The 21,961-nt window shown below is 46.3% G+C and overlaps 1 protein-coding gene and 1 pseudogene across 15 annotated transcripts in view; one reads left to right on the top strand and one right to left on the bottom strand.

Moving 5' to 3' along the window:
• The window catches only part of FAM120B (family with sequence similarity 120 member B), a 95,432-nt gene extending 81,416 nt beyond the window's left edge, over window positions 1-14,016 (bottom strand). For 3 of the 15 annotated variants that reach the window (XR_013555863.2, XR_014137743.1, XM_078447608.2), the window contains exons 1-2: window positions 12,975-13,551; window positions 903-2,660 (exon numbers count right to left, since the gene is read on the bottom strand). Coding sequence is in view for 9 of the 15 variants with exons in the window: in XM_078447608.2 (XP_078303734.2) it covers window positions 903-2,660; window positions 12,975-13,055 (1,839 nt within the window). In the remaining 6 variants the exon portion in view is untranslated. Of the gene's footprint in view, window positions 1-902; window positions 2,661-12,974; window positions 13,557-13,907 lie in introns of those variants that run through there. The other 12 variants (XM_078447598.2, XM_078447599.2, XM_078447607.2 and 9 more) reach the window with 8 other exon arrangements.
• A 44-nt stretch (window positions 14,017-14,060) lies between these two features.
• Window positions 14,061-18,195, top strand: LOC132667877 (prefoldin subunit 1 pseudogene; annotated as a pseudogene).
• The last annotated feature ends 3,766 nt before the right edge of the window (window positions 18,196-21,961 follow it).

Here is a 21,961-nt window from a genome sequence, read left to right as displayed (position 1 = left end):
TAGAGAAGTGGCCGTGGTGAGGTGATGGCAGGCCGTGGCCTGCTTAAGGCTACTGTTTCTACCCTAAGAGTTACAGAATAAGGCTTCATTTCTGCATGCAGCATGGCCAGCGGACTAGAAGGGGCAAAAGTCTACACGGAAGAGTTGTCAGCCATTCCTGAGTAATTCAGACCAGAGACCACATATGCTAGGGTGGTGAGACTAACTGACTAGGTACAAGTAACAAGACAGGGAGAGAACAGTTACCAGGAGTGGTAATTGCTAGGTTTGTAACTTGTGCACCGGGAATGGAAGATGGTGACACTTTGTTACGAACAACGGATGGTTTGTGGGTAAGAGACAACACGTGTAACCCCCCTAGCCTCACACAACACGTGGCTCATCAATAGCAGTCCTCCGTAAAACCTCCCAAGGGCTCTGTCACTTTCAGGATTAAGTCCAAACTCCTAGTGGGGCAGGTAATAATCTTCCCAATCTGGTTACATTCTACCCTTTCCAACCTCTCTCCCCATGGCTCCCCTCAGACCCTGTCCTCCAGCCTACTGTTCTACCACGTGCCCCAAAGCAACAAAGATCTGCTTATTCAGAACAAATATCGGCTCTCATGAAGGTCTGGTTCCACTCCACCTCTTCAGTAACTTCTCTCTGTACTTAACCCACAGTGACCTCTCCTTCAAATTTCTAGAGCTCTCTTCTAGAACAGGCATGTAACAACATCCAGCATACTTTATAATGTGAGTTTCCATATGCATTATGTCATACTTCCTAACTACATTGCCCTGTTCTGTGTCCCCCACAGTGCCCTAACCGCTGCAAGTAGTCAATAAAGATCCATGACAAATCCATTAATGGATATACTTTCAATCATGACGTGTCAGATTTGGGTGGGCACATCTACATACCTTTAAGATTTCAGGGTCTGAAACCATGGTTACTTGTTGTTTGATTTCAGGCTCCATATTCACAAGGTCTTCTTGTTTAATTCCAGGGTTTGTACATATAGGTGTTTCTAGCTTAAATTCAGAGTCTGCACCCAGAGGTGATTTTTGCTTGAATTCAGTGTGTGTACACATGGGAACTCCTTGCTTGGATTCAGAGTATGTACGCATGGGAACTCCTTGCCTGGATTCAGAGTATGCATACATGGGAACTCCTTGCTTGGATTCAGGGTGTGTACACACAGGATCTCCTTGCATGGATTCAGGGTGTGTACACACAGGATCTCCTTGCTTGAATTCAGGATGTGTACACACGGGAACTCCTTGCTTGGATTCAGGATGTGTACACAGGAGGAATCCTTCCTTGGAGCCAGGATCTATACACATGGGAACAGCTTGCTTGGAATCAGGGTCTGTAGACACAGGAACTCCTTGTTTGGACTCAGGATCTGTACACACAGGAACTCCTTGCTTGGATTCAGGATTTGTCCACATGGGAACTCCTTGCTTGGATTCAGGATCTGTACACATGGGAACTCCTTGTTTGGATTCAGGGTCGGTACACATGGGAATTCCTTGCTTGGAATCAGGGTCTGTACACAGGGGAACTCCTTGCTTGGATTCGGGGTCAGTACACATGGGAACTCCATGCTTGGATTCGGGGTCTGTACACATGGGAACTTCTTGCTTGGATTCAGGGTCTGAACTCATGGATCCCACCTCCTTGTCCAAAGTTATTAAACCCTTAGGTTTTTGGAAAAACCATGGAGATTTCTGTCCTGGCAAAAGATATGATGCCACACCCTTATAAAAAAGAGCTTTGTTTGGTCCCAAAGGTAACATCTCTTCTAGCTTTTTTTCACCTTGATGCAAGCGAAGAACTTTAGATATATGGTCTGCTACAGCTAAGATGATGTTCCCTTTTTTGTCAAAGTTCTCCTTTACAGAGGTATAGGAAGACAAGCACTTGTACCGAAAGCTTTCAAACATGCCTTCTGGAATAATATCGTTGCCAAGCAGGCAGGCCAGAAGAGGAAGGTCTGCCAGGCTGATATCTAGACTCTCACAGAGCTTCTCTCTACAGAGCATGACAGTATCGAGACTGTCCAGACAGAGCTCACTAATTGAAAAGTAGGGACAGGTATCATAGATTAAGTAGTCGGTGTCTTCTCCAAGAATACCAAGACAGTTATTCTGGAGGCCATAAGATGCCACCTCATAGTCGGCCTCTTGCAACGAACAAAGAGTTTCCTGACCCAGGCTCTTCAGAGCAAATCGTGTAAATATGGCCAGCCCTGAGGGGATGAAGAACATGTTTCTGCCAGGCTGCTCCTTATGTGACTTGATATAATGGAAAATCCTGGAGATCTCCCTATTGTTCTTTAGTCTTCGTTTCACCCACTCATCTCTCTTATCCTGCTCCACCGTGCCATCAAAGAAGAATATCAACCTGATGCCAACAGCTGTAAAACTCTTAACAAAATCCCGCAAAGCAGAGAAGTATTCCCGCCACTGGCCACCGCAGATCCAAGATTCAGGAGTGTACCAGTATCTGAGACAACACATGGCATCAACCACAATGGTAGGAGTACATCCAGGATGCTTGCTTCGGTGGTGTTCTGCCAGTTCTTTGAAATTCACTACTGTACATATATGTGGGCAGGTACTGCCCACGAATCCCTGCAAACCTCTCACACCCATAACTGGCCTCCTGGAAAGGATCTGGAAAGGAAAATTAAATGAGTTGTTATGACATTATCACTAGACATAGGATACCTTTTAAAGTAAATAAACAGAAGACAATACTTAATATTCGCACTCTATTTTCAAAACACTCTAGGCACTAACAAGGTATGTAACATGGCATACCGGTTAGAAGCCTAACGAGTTTTCACTGAAGACAAAGAGGAACCTTAACCTAAGCATGAATCACCAGAGTTGGCCTTCGTAAGGACAACACAACGCAGCAGTCCTCTAAGATTTGTATTAAAACTATTAATGAAGGGTAACAGTTCTCAAAAAGTCATTATTTCCCATCTAGGAACTCAAGCAGAAGTTAATTTTGAAAGCCCCAAACACAGACAGATGCACGTAACACGGATGCTTCTCAAAACCATCTTGCTGAGTGAAAGAACGTAGGCCAAACGGGAATACACTCCATGTGACCCATTTGTATGAAATTCTACTTCACCAAGAGTGGGGCTGATCTGTGGCACCAGAGAGCAGGCGGTGGTGGTCTGGGGTAGGGCAGGTGGGAGGGAGGGATTTACATAATGGAAACTCTTGGAGTGATGGGTATGCTCACCACCTTAATTGTGGTGAAAGTTTCACGGGTAAACACGGGCTAACCCTCGTCAAACTGTAAACTGTAAGTGGCTTACTATTTATCAAGTATACCTGAATAAAGGCATCAAAAAGAAAAACACATAAAACTTGACCCTGTCAAATGTAATATCTGAGTTGGTGACTGGCTTTCAGTGGAAAACTGCCTACTCTAAAATGCAAAAACAGGGGCACCTGGGTGCCTCAAGTCAGTTAAGCATGTGACTCTTGATTTTGGCTTAGGTCATGATCTCACAGTTTGTGGGATTGAGCCCCACATTGGGCACTGCACCGACAGCATGGAGCCTACTTGGGATTCACTCTTTCCCTCTCTCTCTGCCCCACCCCCACGGTCACTCACTCGCTCTCTTTCAAAATAAATATATAAACTTAAAAAAAAAATGCAAACACTGACAAAGTAGTAAAAAGACTTCAAACTGAAAATCTGGCAAAATCCTAAGCAGAGTACTTTGTATAAAAAGTAAGGTGTCCTATGTATAATAAAGGATGTAACATATGACATTCTTTTTTTTTTTTTTTTAACTTTATTCATTTATGGAGACAGAGCGCAAGCAGGGGTGGGCCAGAAAGAGGGAGACACAGAATCCAAAGCCGGCTCCAGGCTCGGAGCTATCAGCACAGAGTCTGACGTGGGGCTCGAACTCATGAACCGTGAGATCGTGACCTGAGCTGAAGTCGGACGCTGAAGCCACCCAGGCGACCCATGACATTCTTCAAGTAGGTAATAACATCTGTCACTGGTCAGAAAAAATTCCATGATGACACCTTTGATCTTAACGGCGTATAATTTTCACTTTGGTTTTCTTTTAAGACTCATCATGGCTTCATGTCCACTGACAGAACAAACAAAAAGTCCTTATTACACAAATAGCTATGGGAGGACAAACAACGCCTCTCCAGGCTCGGGACCGAGGGCGGCAGCCATCAGCTGCCAATGCGCATCGGTGACGTCCAGCCTCGCGGCGCGCTCGCCTCCTACCAGACGGCACTGGGCACTCAACACACAAAATCTCCAGTCTTTAGAACATCTCTGACAGGCAAAACACTATAAGCTCTACTTTACAAGTGAAGAAACTGCAAATAAACCACTATGTTGAGAAAAGGTACCCTCACACAGGACCGTCTTTTAAGAATTTATTGCCTGTTAATGGACACCGGCCCCTAGTAGAATCCGAAGTTGCGTATCTGTTTAATGGCCACGAATATTGAAAATATATAAACATGGAGTGGATATAAATCTCACACATTTATGTCGAAACTTAGAAAGTCTTGCCCATTAAGTTATTGAATATACCCCCCAATCCACTGCGGAAAGAACCCTCACAGCATTTACCTCGGGAACATGACCAAGGTACGAGTGTCTGAAGCCCAAGCTGGACTTCACGGTTATTTCAGCTACAAGGAAGTTCTACGGTTTGGGCCTCTGCGTGCGGACCCTCTGGTGACGAAGGTTCCGCTGTGTTTCTGAGGCCAGACGGTTTTCCTCCCGGTGTCCCAACACAGCAGTCTGGCCCAGGTTCGGAAAGAGAACCAAAGAACACACATAAGGGTGGTCAGGATGGATTAAAGAAACGGTGCTTAGAGCGCATACACTGCGGGCCATTATTCGGTGCCCAGCTCTGCAAACAGCAGACTTGGGCGGTGTACCGAAGGCGCTCTTCCGGATTCCGACTCTGCCTGCACGATGACCTGAGACTCCCCCGCTTCCACCAGGTTCCCGGGGGGTGCCCAGCATCCGACAGAGCCCACCGCCGGCGCAGGAGGATCCCCCCCCCCCCATCCAGCCCACCGGCACCGGTGGGACCTCCCGGTCGGCCACTGGCTCGCGCGAGACGCACGTGGAGGTCAAGCTGGAGCGAAAGAGATCAGCGCCCGCTCCCACACAGACGCGGGCTCCCGTTTGTGCGGCGGCTCCGCCACATTCGGGTTGGCTGCCTTCCCTCACCGAGAAAAAGGGATTTTTGTTTCAAGCATTTTTCTGCTAAAACCGCGAGTGACAACACTGAGCTGCTCCAAACACTCTCCTCTTTATTTTGGGAGAAGTCGGGCTCAGCCTCTGCTTTGATTTTATTCAAATGTTTGCGTCCTTTCCCACCCAGCAGTGAAAAGCTCACCATTGTAATTAAACACGTACGGGTTTTTCCTCTTTCGCACTGCCAATTTCTCACATTCTGAATCGCAAATTACCTCAGGAACGTTCCGCTACGACGTGCTCTTCTACAGTATTTACAAAGAAAACCCCGGGCAGGCGAAGACCTGGGACTGGTGACTCTGGACGACATCTTCCGGTCCTTCGGCTCTGAGGCTCACGCCACCCGCCCCTCAATGAGACGCCTAAGTTCACATGAAATGAAACGGCTAAGAAAATAAATTCTGTGGACACTACCGTTTTAAATAATTGTAGGTTTCCTTTTTTTGGTGAAGCCTTTTGCTGCTAAGAGCATGTACGGCTGACCCTGGAACACAAGTTTGAAGTGCATGGGTCCACTTGGACGTGGATTTTATATATACATACATACATATATATATATATATATATATATATAGTACAGTATGATTTTATATATACATACATACATATATATAGTACAGTATTATCTTTTCCTTAGGATTTTCTTAATAACGTTTTCTTTTCTCTAGCTTACTTTAAGAATGCGGTAGACAATACCAATGGCACACAAACTGTATTAGTTGAGTGTTACCAGTACAGCTCCGTCAACACGCTATTAGGAGGTAAGTTCTTGGGTGGGGGTCGGAAGTTTATTTGCAGATTTTTGACTGTGCGAAGGGGCCAACTGTACTGAGGTTTTCATTCTTTAAAGGTGGTTTTAAAGGTGACTATAAATATACACGTACATATACCTACATATATACAATTTTCATTATCTAGATATTGTTCAGAAAGAAAACAGATGTCTCATTAGAGGAGTTTCTTGCCCAAAGTACAATCTGGGAATCACTTCCATTAATGCAGGCCTCCTCAGGGCAGATGATGTCACTGTGTCACATCCCCAACACCCAGCACTGTGTCCGACATGCCAGGGGCCCAGTAAGTACTTGCGAATAAATGAATGAAAAGAAGGCATTGAAGTTTATGGACTCCGTCTGCAGGCAAATAAAGAGTAGGAAGCAGAGACCCTGCCCTCGAGGAGCTGACACTGATTTGGGAAACAAAGCCTCAAGGCAGGAAGTTGATGAAGGAGAAGCAGGCGCACAAGTACAGAGCGTGTTACACGGGAAGGGGCCTCCTCCTAGGAACGGCATCCCTCTATACAGCTGGACCAGTCCCAACATACTGGTTACCGGGAAATGAGGACGCAGAAGATGAAAGAGAAATCCCGAAGTCTCTTTATTCACAACCTTCGACGATGAACACTTAGAGGAATGAAAGGTGCAGTGAGTGCCTCAGCACAGACACATCTCTACACCGCCACTGGCAGAAGGGGCCGAGTCCCTCTGGACACAGGGACAAATGGACTCATGGACAACCCACAGACAGGGGGGCGGGAGGGACACCTCCTACCCAGAGATCAGTGTTTGCAGAAGGACAATCGGTAGCAGCAGCTCTGGCCACCCTAAAGCACCAGCATGCAACAATGTCAGAGCATACTTTTGCAATGGGCATGCAAGTTAACGAGGAAGTCTGTACAGGGGACGCAGGTTCAGAGGGCACCGAAGAGCTGGAGTTCACTGAAATGAGCTATTTTCAGCCGGAGACAAATTCAGCTGAAGACCTACAAAGCAATGAAATCAAAACTTTGGGGTTTACGTTTATCAGACAGAAATAATTTGTATCTGTACAAGACAAAAACCTATAAACTGACACATGGAGCATCAGCATCTGGGCTCCAATCAAGAGTAAGTGGCAAAGTCGGAGAGGCACGTTGGGTTAGAAAACTAAACAATCTTGGGTGAATCTGTTAAATAACGGCCCGCACGATGGTGACAAAACACACGGTCCTCCTTTTTCTTTGCTTCATTTCCAAGTCAGGTGTTTCCTTCCCCGGTCACATGCTGGCTGGGCCCGCGCCTCAGGAAGGTCACCTTGTCGCTGGACGTGGGGCTTCTTTCCCTGGCTCCCCACCAACCTCACCTACAGAGGGAAACCGACAGGGACCCCCTTCAGCACAGCAAGGCAAGAAAGAGGACTGAAAACTCCGTGACATGAATACCTATGCCACAGCAGCACATGGGACAGGGTTAGCTCAGTGTTTACTGAATATTCATGAATGCACAAACCAGGTGAACAAGCAAGCTGCAGGCGGCCGCCACTGCGCTGGTGGCCATGCTTTGGAGCCCCTCCGCCCAGGACTCATTAACTACCGAAAAGATGCCCTACCGAGGCAGATTTCCATCAGACTCCTCCGGGCCCTCCTCTCAATAAGGCCTCAACCTTGGGCATCTGCGTGCATCCTGGCTGAGTCCAGTCTCAGCAAGAGTCCTGCTGAGTCTGTCTGGAGAAGATCCCTGCCCTCAATAGATGATCACCCTCAAGATCCGATCAAATGCGTCATCCCCTTGGTTCTTACTGCTGGCAGGCTACAAATCCCCAGGCATCTTTGCTGTGTTCAAAGCTGAGCCCCATCTCTCTCCCTTAGTGGAACACCCCTATTGCAATAATCTTGAGTAAAACCTTCCGTACTGTTTCAGCAAGCGTCAGAACATTTTTTCTCCCACACCACATCTCTATGAAGCTCTTCACATGAGAAACGGAAAGCCTATAGCTATTCTGATGTACACCGTACGTACATCATACATGCAGGGTGTCCTAGAGGGCCCTCCAGGACACAGTCGGGCCATGACCACTGGTGCCAAGATCCAGAAAACTGGCGCATGGCTGATGTAGGCACTCAGCAGCTGCTAGGTCAACAGGTCAGTTCCCCCCCCCCCCCCCAAGCAGTGCCCTAGGGAGAAGTGACAGACCACTAGGCAGTATAATACTGTCAATAAAAGGGAAGGCTCTAGTGAATTCAGATTCTAACTTCCACTCAACAGCAGTAAAATACTGAGCAAGTTACTTTATTCTGTAAGCTTCATTTTTCTTATCTGCAAAATGAGGGGTATAAGACCTGCCTCATATACTGTGACGCAATTTCACTTGTATTACAAATTTATTCATAAAGCATACCATCATCGCCTAGGGTTAGTAAAATCATCACAGCACCAGTCAAAATTCTTAAGTTATCTCAAAATTTAGAACAAAGCTTTATAAGTTTTACTGAGGTTTTACTGTATTTATGATTTTTACAAGTTGGTTTACTTTTCACTATCGGAAATATATTCACAAAAATGTTCCTAATTTAACAAGTAGTCATGTCCTTTGCAGAAAAGTCAGAGATAGCACAAAGGGGGAGGAAAAAAAAGACTACTCATAATCTCATCTTCCAAAGACAATGACTACAACAATTTTAGAGTACATATTTCTAGCCTTTTTTTATTATTACTCATTGTTTTTAAAAATAGGGATACTTTTCTGTAATCTACTTTTTTGTCTTAATTGATCATGAATAGATTTCCAAATCATTCTGTTAAACTTCTCCTGCAGTGTCACTTTTAATGGATGCACAATGCCAGAGAGAAGAAAGTGAATCCCATCTGTGTATGTAAATCTTTGAGCCCATCTCTGAGCACTTCCTTGGGACAAATCTTGGATATGAAACTGCTGAGTCAAGTAAAAGCACATATTGGTCCTTTTTTCGACAAGATATCATTTGTAGCTGCCACTCATTAGCACTCAGTTCTCCTCAACAATACCAAGGGATCTTGTCTGAACATACATCTGGTTTACTCCTTCAGCAAGCACCTTAGGTCACTGACTACGGCAGACCCTCTCTACCAACAAGACACAGGGGCCCTGCCCTCCAGAGGGTTATGCTTCATCAGGAAAACATTCAACCAACAACAGTCACTTGAGCATAGCTACAGGCCAGAGAAATGGCACAGAGCTACTCAGCAGGAGGACCCATCCGAGATCAAGGATCCACAATGGCTGTCCTGAGCCAGGGCACTAGAAGTGAGCCTTGACGAAAGGCAGGAAAGACGGATGCGCCAGACGGAGATGAGACAGCAGGCAGGCGGGAGGCACAGGAGAAATAAGGAGTGAAAATGTTTTAAAGTTTGTAAGATATCTTTTTTTTTAATCAGTAAATGGGTGTTTCTAAGGTGCTTAAGATACGTGTTCTATTCAGCAGTTTTACCTGCAATACTACTTATGTGTTCCTCGAACATGGAAAATGGAAAAAAACAAAACAAAAAACAACCTCTGTGTGGCCAGAACTCTGATTTAAAGGAGGAAGAGTGAGGCGATGATGCTGCAGACAGGGCCAGATAGCACAGGGCTCCCAAAGGACACATAGGCACCTGCACTTCTTCCCAAGGGAGACCAGGTACTGGTCATCAAGGCTCCTAAACAAGAACATTTTAGAAACACTCACCTGACGTGGTGGAGAAAGGCTGGAGACAGGCAAGACTGGAGATAAATGACGGGGCTCTGGGAGGCACTGGTTGCTCTAGCTGCCCAACATCCAGACACCTACTCTGGAAGAACCCTGACACTGGTGGGGTGCAGAGTCCTAACTCCCATTGCAAGACAACAGAGGAAGAGACCCTCTTTTGGCCCCCACACACGTACCAAAGGCAAGAGTTCTAAGTTCCCATATTTGCTCCATAAATGTCCATCTAGTGTTTACTGTACTCCAGGCCCTGTGCTAGCGGCTGTGGACACAGCAGCAGGCAAGGCAAAGTCACTAAGATATGAGCCCTGAGAGAGGGAGTGAAAGGCACAGGGTCCATCAGAGAAGAAAGCCTGGCAGTGTGCACACGTGTGTCAAAATGCACCATACTGCACACTTACTCTAAAAGTCCCGCAGCAGACATCTCTAGTCCCACGGGCCCATGATCCGTTTTTCAGACTTGCGACAGGCATGCTGTACCAGCCAAGAAGGAAAAAGAGCTGGTGCTGGGCAGCAGTGTGTGTGCCACGTCAGGGCACCTGCCGGAGGCCACAGACAACAGGAGAGGCGAGATTTGAACCCATCGGCCTCCAAAGCCTATGCACCTTTTACTAAGCCACACCCCCACCTAACCGTCACATCGGAGTGGTCTGGTTGCTGCCGGCTCCAGTGCTGGGAATTACCCTGTGGGTGTCCTCAGCCAGAGAGCTCTCCTTCCTGAAGGTTCTCCCAGTCATAAGGGCATTAACAGAATAATCAGGACTGAAGGAGCAACCAGAGCACTGGGCCTTTCCCTAACCCACTGCAGCTCTACAAAACCCCTTAAAGGACAATGACACATAATGTGAAAATCACTGTCACTGAACACAGGTGAAGACACACGTATGCATGCACAAATTTATGCTTCATTTATTCAGAATTCAGGGTAAGAATCAATATAAACTCATGAGTTAAGGCTAAAACAATTTATTCGTAAGAGACTTCTTCAAGCTCTTATTTATATCTACAGACTATTTCTTTATTCAGTTCTAACAAGAAGCTTCTATGTCCACAGAAGAGAAAAATATGGAAAGGGCATCTGAAGCAGGCATATGTACACCAATGGCAGCAGGAACTGCTGAGGGCTGACAAGGAGAAAGCAGAAGAACAGGAACTCTAAAAAAACCCGAGAGACACAAAAACTCCTTACAAATAACAGCGGAATAGCTTCCCGCGCCTCAACAAGTTCTAACAGTGTTTACATCACAACTAACAAATTATGTTTAAAGTGTTTGAGATCATTAAAGCAAGTTTATACTACATCCAATGCATTCTATTAACAAAGCAGGGAAATGTTATATTTTACAAAGACTGCCACCCTGAAATGGGAGATTTTAGTGTTTACTGGGCAAAAACCCAGAATTGAACTATCCAGAAAACTCCACTGTTTCAAACAGAATTACCTTCCTCTTGTCCTGGGTGGCGATGGTTTGGATATAACTGACTTTACAATAACGCAACTCTGGGCTACAGCACTAATGGGAACAGCAGTTCAGCTGCACAGCCTCGTGGAACCTCACGCGTCCCGGCAGGACTCTGCAGCTAGACAGGCATACTGAAGGACCTACTGGTTTGGTCCACGTTATAGCAAACGTTCTACAGCAAAAGCAGTGGGTTCCTTCTTGTAAGGATGCTCAGGAGCTGGGTTTTTGGTTGGCAATGTCTGACCGGAGACAAAACATTTAATCTCTGTAGATCATCGATTCCCTTTTTTGTACAAATTAAATAATGATTTACCTCTCAATTTGGTAGGTTTTAAACTACTGCTACAAAATGCTTTAAAAATATGTTATTTTATGTAAGTAATTTAAGGCTTAAACAACACGTTTTTAGTCTGTGAAGATCTTCCCAACAGCACTTTACAAAGAAACATATGTAAAAGCAAATCAAAATAAAAAGTTATTCATACTTATTACGAAGCCTTATGAAACTAACTTACAGCATAGGGGTTACCTCACTTTCAAACTACCGAAAGGATGCAATTAATGCCCCTGAAGGATTTTCCATGTATTGCTGTAGCTTCTTCCAGAGATAAGAACTGCTTTTATGACCTCAATCAAACAGACTTTCCTTCTCACCATTAACCTTTTCTTGAAAAAGGTGGCAACGCAGCAGTGAAATCAATACAGGCATCGCCGCAAAGGTTCTGCCAAATGCATGCCCCTCCCCGGCTGAGGGTTCCAGCAGGAACTGGGCTCCATTCACTCCTGTTCTGTCTCCAAGCCCCGATGATTAGCACACACATGAAGGGGAAAGTCTGAAGGACAAGAATGCAAACAGCAAGACAGCAGGATGTGACAAATGGCCAGTTTCACAGGGATCCAAGTTGTGCAGGGCCTGAAGCCTACACGGTTGGGGTCCTTCTTTTTAAAAACTACAAAATTATAAACACAAGACCACTGAGGTCTTTCCCAGGGTCTTGGAAGGGGCTCATGAAAGTGAGGGACCCTGAAACCTGGTCTTCATTAGCTTCACGGTAAATCTACCCCATAAACGACACCCAGGTTAAGGCTCAGGGATGGGGTAGGACCTCAGATGCCACCTCCTTGTCTTCTCAGTTTGCAGGCGAGAAAACAGCGGGCCAGAAGTGACCAGAGGAGAGGGCGCCACGTGTCGGAGAGATTAGGGGTTTAGAAATTATACAAGGTAGGTAAGAGGGAAGGTGGTTCAGAGACAGTGTGCGTACAGACATGGGCAGTGAGGGGTTTGGCACAGCTGGGATGCTGTCAGCGCTGTTCCTGAGCACAGCTGGTGAGGAAGGACAAGTGCAGCTCTGAGACCAGCGTTACCACACGGTGGGCGAGAACCACTTCGCAGAGCTTAGGGATGGCAGGAGACAGGGTGACGAGGAAATCTAAACACAGACAATGTGTGAAGGCTGTGCCGGTGCAGAGAGGCTAGCTCCTACGAGCAAGGCCCAAACAGGGGCAGGTAGTCACTGAGCACATGCAGACGTGAGGCCATGACTCACAAATGACAGAGACCAAGGACAAAAATAAAGGGCGAGGTGACTAGAGGAACCGTGAAATACAGCTCCAGGCCAAACAACTTAATACGCTTGGGAGGTGAGCAGTCAGCAGCCTGATGCTCCAGACTTGCTCCCCAAGCCATTTCTCACTCTCTGAATCATCTCAAACGTCAAGCCAAAAACCTACAAGTCATTAGAAATACCAACACCTCATGCCTTTCACATTCAACTCACCTCCAAGTTCTCTCCACTACCATTTCCGGGTTTAGGTTTTAAAGCTTCTCTCCTGCACAACCGCAAAAGCCCTCTTGTCATGATGTACCATCACCCCACGCCATCATCCTACACCTGCCAGGCTAACTCTTAATAATGACATCTGATCACTTCACTTCCTTGCCCCAAATTCTCTGTAACTTCCTGCCATTCCCCATCGCTAGGCTATTATCTTCTACTTCTATTACCTAACCCTACTTCTTTAACCCTCAGCTCAAATCCCCGCTCCTGCAAAGACACTTTCCTGCCCCTGCTTGGCCACCGTAGACAAGTCGTCCTCTCGGCTATCCGTACACTGGTCTGCCGTCTTTTCATCTTCCTTTCTGCAAGGACTTAGCACTTGCTAGGGGCTGGAGCCCCGGCTGAGGACAGCCCAGACATGCCTGGGGGGAAAGGCACACAAGTTTTGAGACGCGAGTGCAGACATCAGAGGACGCCTCTCTGGGGGCGATCACACAGTTGTGCGCCCGGGTAGCCGAGAAGAGCGGAGCCGGCATTGGCACACATCTCTTGAGGGGACCGTCAGGTCAGGACCCGGAATTGGCACACGTCTCTTGAGGGTCGGGTCAGGACGACACCAAAGAGGAGGAAGCGAAGGTCGCAGCCGGGGGAGGGGGGGGTGGGGGGGGGGGTCGGGAGGTCAGGGAATGAGGTGACCGGGACGGAGAGGCCCAGGAGGGGAAAGGCGGTGGGCGGCGATTCCCAGGTACCCGGAGCGGGGCGGCGGGGCTGAGGGCGGGCAAGGCCGCGGAGGGCTCGGACCCGGGCCAAGGGACCCGCGACGGGGTTCACGGCCGGGGCGGCCGCGACGGCGCAGAAACGCGAGCGCAGCGAGCCGAGCCCGGCAGGCGGGGAGCGGTCGGGACGGCGCTGGCCCCGCAGACCCGGCCCTACCTAGAGATACGCCAGCACAGCCAGAGACGCGCCCGCACCGCCCTCGGCCCAGCCGCAGCCGTCTGCGCACTTCCGCTTCCGCCCCAAGCGCTTCCGCTCGCGGGAACCTCCCTGCACGGGGGGCGGGGCCTGCCCGGCCCGTTCCCCCGGCTCCGGGGAAGCGAGCTGCGCAGGCGCCACGCCCGTGTCCTTGGAAACCGCGCGTTGCTTCCTAGGTCGGGGTCACACGGTTCCTGCGCCTCCCGTGGGCGTCGGCGGGGCGCCGCCTCTTTCCTCTCCTTTCTGCCGGTGCTGCGCTGCGGGCCGCGGGTGGATTGAGGCTGGCCGCCTGGGCTCGTTCGCCCTGCTGGCCTGTGGGGGCCGACGCTACCCGGAGCCCCTGGCGCCAGTTTTTCGGGGACCCAGGTGACCGCCGCGGCCGGCTCGGGAGAAGGTCAGGCTTGCCTGAAGCCCGGCTGTCCCGAAAGGCTCTTGGGAGGTTGCCGCTCCGTCGGAAAGCAGAGCGCTCTCTGAAACCTTTTCTAAGTCCAAACGGTGCAAAGCGAAGAGTACACCACTTCGCTTTTAGGAAAGACCTGCACTGGTGGCCCGGTGGCTTTTTTCATGCAAGCGGAAGTCCTCTTCGGATTTCTTTGAGTTAGCGGAAACGCGCTGACGAAGTGGGGTGACAAACTTTGGGAAACCGGGGCAAACCTGTGTTAACCAACTCTGAATGTGCCCATTTACGCGTGAGGTATGGGGAGTGGGAGTGGGGCATACGGAATCGGGTGCGTGATCCTGGGCAAGTTGTTTTTTAACCTCTGTACGCACAGCTTCCTCGACTCTTTAGTTGGGACGGTAATGGTACTTCCCAGGCAGTGCTTACGAGGAATATAGCAGAGGGGCGCCTGGCGGCTCAGGAGGTTAAGCATCCAAACCTTGGTTTCTGCTCAGGTCTTGGTGTCACAGTTCTTGAGATTCTCTCTCCCTCTCTCTCTGACTCTCTGCTGCTCTCGCTCTCTCAAAACAAATAAACTTTAAAAAGCAAAAACAAACCAAAAAACAAAGAATATGTCAGAGCACTCAGCCCTTGGTAAGCACGTGCATTTTAGCCATTTGTTGGCATTGCTGTCTGTGATGATGATGATCATAATTACCCTTGAAGCCGAATTTATTTACTGGGCAGGTTTTCTGGTCTGAATGGAGTGAGATTTCTGGGGAGAAGCAAGGACAGGTGCAGAAGCAGGACGTGTTAGAGGAATTTCACGGACTGTAACCTATACATGAGAGAGTGGTGGCACATAAAACTGGTTGGTGAACAGGATCACCTGGTCATGCAGCGTCTCCATCTCATGTTAAGGAGTTTGGACTCTGCTTGTAAGCCACCATATCCACCTTATTTGGAAAACCGCTTTAAGATCAGTCAAGTTCACAGTCAGGACATGCTCCCTTAAGGCTCAGATATCAGGCAGTCCAGACTATACCCAATGTCCGTTCCTCTAGCTGCAATGCCACCCTTTTCTCTACAACCAAGAGAATGTTTCACTGGCCAAGTGTGATAGCAGATTAGCCTTTAAACCAATCTAATTTATTTTTAGGTAAATTACGGAGGAAGTTAAATTATTAGTAATACCTAATTATTTAGGCCGCATCTCAAAACCTGTCTGTACACACAACATATCTGGTAGTGCTGCTGTGAACCCCAGGGAACGAGAGGCTTCCGCTGAAGTAAAATGATCAAATGCTGCTCTCTTCAGAGTCTCTTGCAAAGCACTTGACAGATCAAGCACTCAGAAAGCATTACCAAACTGCAGCGACACCACATGTATGTATTACATCTGAGAAGGAATCTCTCCACCCGGCATACAAGGCTTTCCTTTCTGGCTGACTTTAAAAATTTCTTTCGGTAAAATCAACAGTGCTTAGCAGCTACTACTGGTTGGGTGCCACACCAAGAAGGATGCGAAGTGGTCTCTCATCTTAAGGGACACACGTTGCAGTTGGGAAGACAAATGAACATACATTAAATATTGGGAAACAAGTGAAACATAGTGTAAAGTTTATAACATGCGGATGAAGAAGGCAACAAGAAGATAAAGTGTGACTTGAGCCTGGAAGGAAGTGGAATCTCAGAAGAGGAAGGTCAGAAGGAGAAAACCTAGGAAACAAAAGGAGTTCGGAAGGAGCGAGGGGCAAGCAGAGACACCAGCTGCAGCCTGTGGGGACCCAGACAGTGGAGGCGGAGGGTGACAGGCCAGCCAAAGCTCCTCAAACTGCCTTAGGTGAGTCCCACCACTTGGTGGTCTTCATCTATCCCACAGAGCTTCCGATAAGCATGTCTGCCTCCCTCCGAAATAGACACCTGTGACCGAGGATTGACAGACATGTGAGGAAGACAGAAGAAAAGGAAAAAACAAAAAACTAGAAGAAAGAAGAAAAATATTGTAAAAAAACCCATTATTCTTCTGCCCCTCCCCCATTCATACTCTGTCTCTCTCGGTCTCAAAAATAAATAAATGTTAAAAAAAAAAAAATTAAAAAAAAAAAATTCTTTGCAATCTCTGAAGATTATCCATGAGAGAAACAGAGAGGGAATATGTAAAAGAACATTCCAAAAATAAGAGCTCTTGAAAATTATAAAAGCCATGATAAATTTAAAAAGTGTTTAAAAATTTTTTTAATGTTTATTTATTTTTGAGAGAGACAGAGACAATGCGAGTGGGTTAGGGGCAGAGAGAGAGGGAGACACAGAATCAGAAGCAGGCTCCAGGCTCTGAGCTGTCAGCACAGAGCCTGACACAGGGTTCGAACTAGGAGCCGTGAGATCATGACCTGAGCGGAAGTCGGACGTTCAACCGACTGAGCCACTCAGGCGCCCTAAATTTAAAAAGTGTTTAAAGTTAGAAGATAAATCTGATGATATCTCACAGATATTGGAACAAAGAGAAAAATATGGAGAAAGACAAAACATAAGAAAATTAGAAGATTAAAGTTTGACATGTGAAAAATAGGAATTACAAGAAAGAGAAAATGAAGAGGAGGAAATACTCAAGAAATAATTCAAGAAAACTTCCCAGATGTAAAAGACACGTTCTTATATTGAAAAGGATTGCCAAATGCCCAGCACGACAAATCTAAAATGATCCACACTAAAGTACATCATGAAATTTCAGGACACCAGCGATAAAGAAAAGATCCTTAAAAGTTTCCATAGGGAGAGGCACCCTGAGTGAACCAAGATGGCCGCTCCCGTGGATCTGGAATTGAAGAGGGCCTCCACAGAGCTTCAAGCCAAAGTTATTGACATTCAACAGAAGGTGAAGTTGCAGACATACAGATTGAACAGCGAAACAGACAAAAAAGCATGCACATCTTACAGAGATTATGACTTTGATAGATGAGACTAACCTGTATGAAGGTGTAGGAAGAATGTTTATTCTTCAGTCCAAGGAGGTAATTCACAATCAACTCAGAGAAACAGGAAATAGCAGAAGAAAAAATTAAAGAATTGGAACAGAAAAAATCCTACCTGGAGCAGAGTGTGAAGGAAGCTGAGGAACACATCTGGGAGATGCTGGTAGCACAAAGGGCACAGTAGGAAACCTCTAGTGAAAGCTTCCTGCCCCCTTCCACTCCTGGCAAGGGCAGAGGGGCCTGTTTGGGGAAATATCCTCTCTTCTGCCCTGATGGGCTTTTTATTTGAGTGATCTGGTAACCCCGTGCTTTCTACTTCACCCTGATCCCCTTTTCGATCCTGGCTCTGCCTGCCACCCCTGCCCAACACTCTCCTCCCCTGGGGTGAGTCAGGAACACCCAGGAAAGATGGGGGCCAGGACAGATAGGGGAGCTCTGCCCAAACCTACTACTAGTTACGCTGGTTAGACCAATAAAAGGCATCTGCCCCCCCCCCCCCCCCAAGTCTGCCTTTCCTGAGAACCGGGGGCCAGAGGCTTTCAACCTCAGCTCTTCCCTGACCTGTCCCCCTCCAGAGCTTTGGCTCTGTTCCTTTCGCATTGAAGTCTTTCCTGGTTCTTTTTGTTCCTTTCTGTTCCTTTGAGCAAATCCTTCTACTTCTGAGCCTCCATGCAGATCAGGAAGAAGAGAGACCAGGAGATAACTGAATTTAAGTGAACCTTGGTGGCATTCTGCCTAAAGATTCCTTCCCTGCTTACTCCCACATGTTCCATAAGAAAATGCAGTCAGGCTGTCTCCTGGTGGACAGTACAATCCTAAGGCGTCCTAGAGGCTTAGGGGCAGTGGTGTGCTGAAGCTGGCTTGTACTGACTCAGGAGAGCCAATTATTAAAAACCAAGTTATGTAAATAATCATATTTTTTTATTTTTATTTTTTTATTTTATTTTTTTTTAACATTTATTTATTTTTGAGACAGAGAGAAACAGAGCATGAACGGGGGAGGGTCAGAGAGAGGGAGACACAATCTGAAGCAGGCTCCGGGCTCTGAGCTGTCAGCACAGAGCCCGACGCAGGACTCGAACTCACGGACCGCGAGATCATGACCCGAGCCGAAGTCGGCCGCCCAACCGACTGAGCCACCCAGGTGCCCCTAAATAATCATATTTTTAAGAAGGGTAATAAATATTCAGACTTGCCCCTTCCTAAAAAAAAAAAAAAAAAAAAAAAAAAAAAAAGTTTCCATAGGAAAAAAGAAAAAGGTCACATTTAAAGGTTTGGAAATCAGAAGGGCATGGAAATTCTCAATTGAATCCCAGGAAGCTGAAATTCCGTGGAGACTTAACTTTAAAATTCTGAAGAAAATAATTCTAACACTAAATTCTACTCTCACTCAAAATATTAGTTAAGTGTGAGGGTAGAATAAAGATATATTGAGATATGCAGCTCAAAAATATGATCTACCAAATCCATTCAGAAACCTGCAGAGGGATACTCTCCAAAATTAAGTAGTCAGGAAAGAGGGATATTTAGGACCTGGGTAGCAGGGAATCCAAGTGAAGACAGAGGAGGAAAGTAAGTCCTAGATAGAGACCATTTAAACTAGAGCAGGTGCCTCCCAGAGATACCTTCCTCATCCAGGACAGTGACACCCATGAACACCTGATGTGTCTGAATACTTTAAAGGAAGATCTTTGGAGTTTGGTGATGATAAGTAAGAGGTACACAGAAACGTCAAGCAAATATATTAGGCAATTGTTGAATCCAGTAAAGACAAAAAAGTGCACAAAAAATAAAATGTAATCACCGCATGTGCCTCAGCTGTGAATAATTACCTAGCTTTAGTAAGGCAAATACATGGGGCATCTATGTGGCTCAGTTGGTTAAGTGTCTGACTTCAGCTCAGGTCACGTTCTCATGGTTTGTGGGTTCGAGCCCCATGTCGGGCTCTGTGCTGACAGCTCAGAACCTGGAGCCTATTTTAGATTCTCTCTCTCTCTCTCTCTCTCTCTCTCTCTCTCTCTTTGCCCTTCCCCTGCTCACACTCTGTCTCTGTCTCTCAAAAATAACAAATCTTAAAAAAGAATTTTTTTAAGAAAATTCTATTTGAATGGAAAACATTCCTTAAATGACATCTGTTAAAAAAAAAATTGAGGGGCGCCTGAGTGGCTCAGTCAGTTAAGCATCCAACTCTTGATTTCAGCTCAGGTCATGATCTAGTCTGTGAGTTCGATGCCTGCATCGGGCTCTGTGCTGACAGCTTGGAGCCTGGAGCCTGCTTCCGATTCTGTGTGTGTCTCTCTCTCTGCCCCTCCCCCACTCACACTCTGTCTCTCTCCCCCTCTTTCAAAAATAAACATTAAAAAAAATAATAAAGTAAATACAGAATGGTAATTTAATACAAAAGGATGCTATAATTTTTTTAAAAAATGGGAGGCAATCTTATACGTGTTCATAAATGCGTGTGTCTGGGAAATCCGGTGGAAGAGTTAAATCTTCATCTGCTAGAGCTGGTAAGTCCATAGACAATACGTGCAAGGGAATAAGACAGACATAGCATTAGAGACTCTTTTATAAGAAATAGGAGAGTAAACATTAAAAAAAGGCCCCGGGGGCGGGGGGAGGGGTCGCCTGCTTGGCTCAGTCCATTAAGCCTCTGGCTTCAGCTCAGGTCGTGGTCTCACACTTCGTGCCCCGCGTTGGGTTCTGTGCTGACAACTCAGAGCCTGGAGCCTGCTTCGGATTCTGTATCTCCCTCTCTCTCTCTCTCTGCCCCTCCCCTGCTCGTTCTCTCTTTCTCTCTCTCTCTTTCTCTCTCTCAAAAAGAAACATTAAAAAAGAAATAGAGTAAATTTTAAAAAACAATAGCGAAGAGTTAAGTTAGAGGAAGGAATTGAAAGTGGGAATGCTTGATGCAGGTGATTGCTATTTTTTGTTATGAATCTGGAAATCCTACTTGAATTTTAAAATCTGTAACCGTATTACTTTGGTAAAAGAAAAAACTTTAAGTTTTAAAGAGTTGTTAAATAACCAGTGCAAGTGGTAGTAAGTGGCACAATTGTTGTTCAGACTCAAATCTGTCTAAATTCTATAGGCTTTAAACTTTGTTTTACAACTCCAGCGCACAATAGTGAAGGAAGGGAGAAGCCAAAGATTCTTTTGCAGGCCCCTTTCCCAGGACACTAGCAGAAAGTTGTACATGGAAATCAGCATAACAGAAGCAAAAAAGTTACATGTGATTATTCAGGTCCTTTCCCCGCCTCCTGCTTGGCACCACACATAGGTGTTTCCTATGCCCTATTGTGCACATCAGACATGAATTGTAAGGAGAACCTAAAAACAGGATGGCAGATTTACATAAAAGAGAAAAATAGGGAAGGAAAGAAAAGAAGAAAGAAAGAAACTAGGTTGAAAGTAGGGAGAAGGGAGTTAAGGGAGAGTATAAGGGTGAAGGGAAAGCCTTCACATCCACTGAGAAACAGAAGAAACATGGAGCATGAAATGAGCTTGGGAAGGGTGGGATCAGGGCGGGTTTCTCTTGGTAACAAACAGCCTTTGAAATTTATTTGGAGTTAGTTTTAATTTTATTTGAATGCTGAACTGAATTTCTTTGAACACAACCACATGGGTTGATGTGGTTTCATTTGAGCAATAGTTCACCATCCAAAAACTGGGAAAGAAAAAAAGCCATAATCATAACAATACACTGACTTCTACATGGTTAGTCCACCTTGAATATTACTGAAGTGTTTTATGGCTGTTACAAAGTGTCATACAGAAAGAAAATGAGCCTCTTCCTCTGGTCATTGTTATGTCTGCTTGTGACTTCTGGGCCCCTGCAGCCATCATGCAGTCGTGGGAGGGAGTTAAGCAACATTTGAAGTCAATCCAAAGCCAGTGGAGCAGAAACATGGAGAGTGCCTTGTGCCTGGACGATGCGGTTAAGCCAAAGATTAACTCACACAAAGACCACCTCCTAATTCTATTTGATGGTGTCCCTTCCTTATAGTTAAGTGTGTTCAATTAGGATTTTCTGTTACTTGCCCCCGAAAGTATCCTGTTTCAGCTTCTGCCCATGAAGGAATAATTCCTACAGAACTTGTCCTTCCACTTTAAACAACTAGAAATCTAGACAAAATATATGAAATGATTATTTTCAGGGAGTAGACAACAGGAAGTGGAGGGTGGAGATTCCCGAAGGAAGGCAAGCCCAGTGGCTTGGGCTAGATCTAGCCTTGATCAGCAAAGGTGCTCAGTGGAACAAGACTGGTTCTTTGATGAGAGCAATGAAACTGATAAACCTGTAGCTATATTGATCACAACAAAAAAAAGAAGACAGAGATCACCCATATTAATGATGGAAGATGGAACCACAGAGTTTACTTACACCGAAAGGTTAAAAGAAGACTATTTGAACAGCTTCGGATAAGAGGAAAAAATCCCTTGAGCCTGGGGCGCCTAGGTGGCTCTGTCGGTTAAGCGGTTAAGAGTCAGCTCCGGCTCAGGTCATGCTTTCACGGTTTATGAGTCCGAGCCCCGCGTTGGGCTCTGTGCTGACAGCTCAGGGCCTGGAGCCTGCTTCAGATTCCATGTCTCCCTCTCTCGCTGCTCCTTCCCCACTCGTGCTCTGTCTCTGTCTCAAAAATAAACATTAAAAAAAATTG

The sequence above is a fragment of the Panthera onca genome, chromosome B2, assembly GCF_046562875.1.
Source record: "Panthera onca isolate mPanOnc1 chromosome B2, mPanOnc1 haplotype 2, whole genome shotgun sequence".
Classification (NCBI taxonomy): Eukaryota; Metazoa; Chordata; class Mammalia; order Carnivora; family Felidae; genus Panthera; species Panthera onca.
Note: the sequence above shows the minus strand (reverse complement) of the source record. Positions and strands in the feature narration are given on the sequence as shown.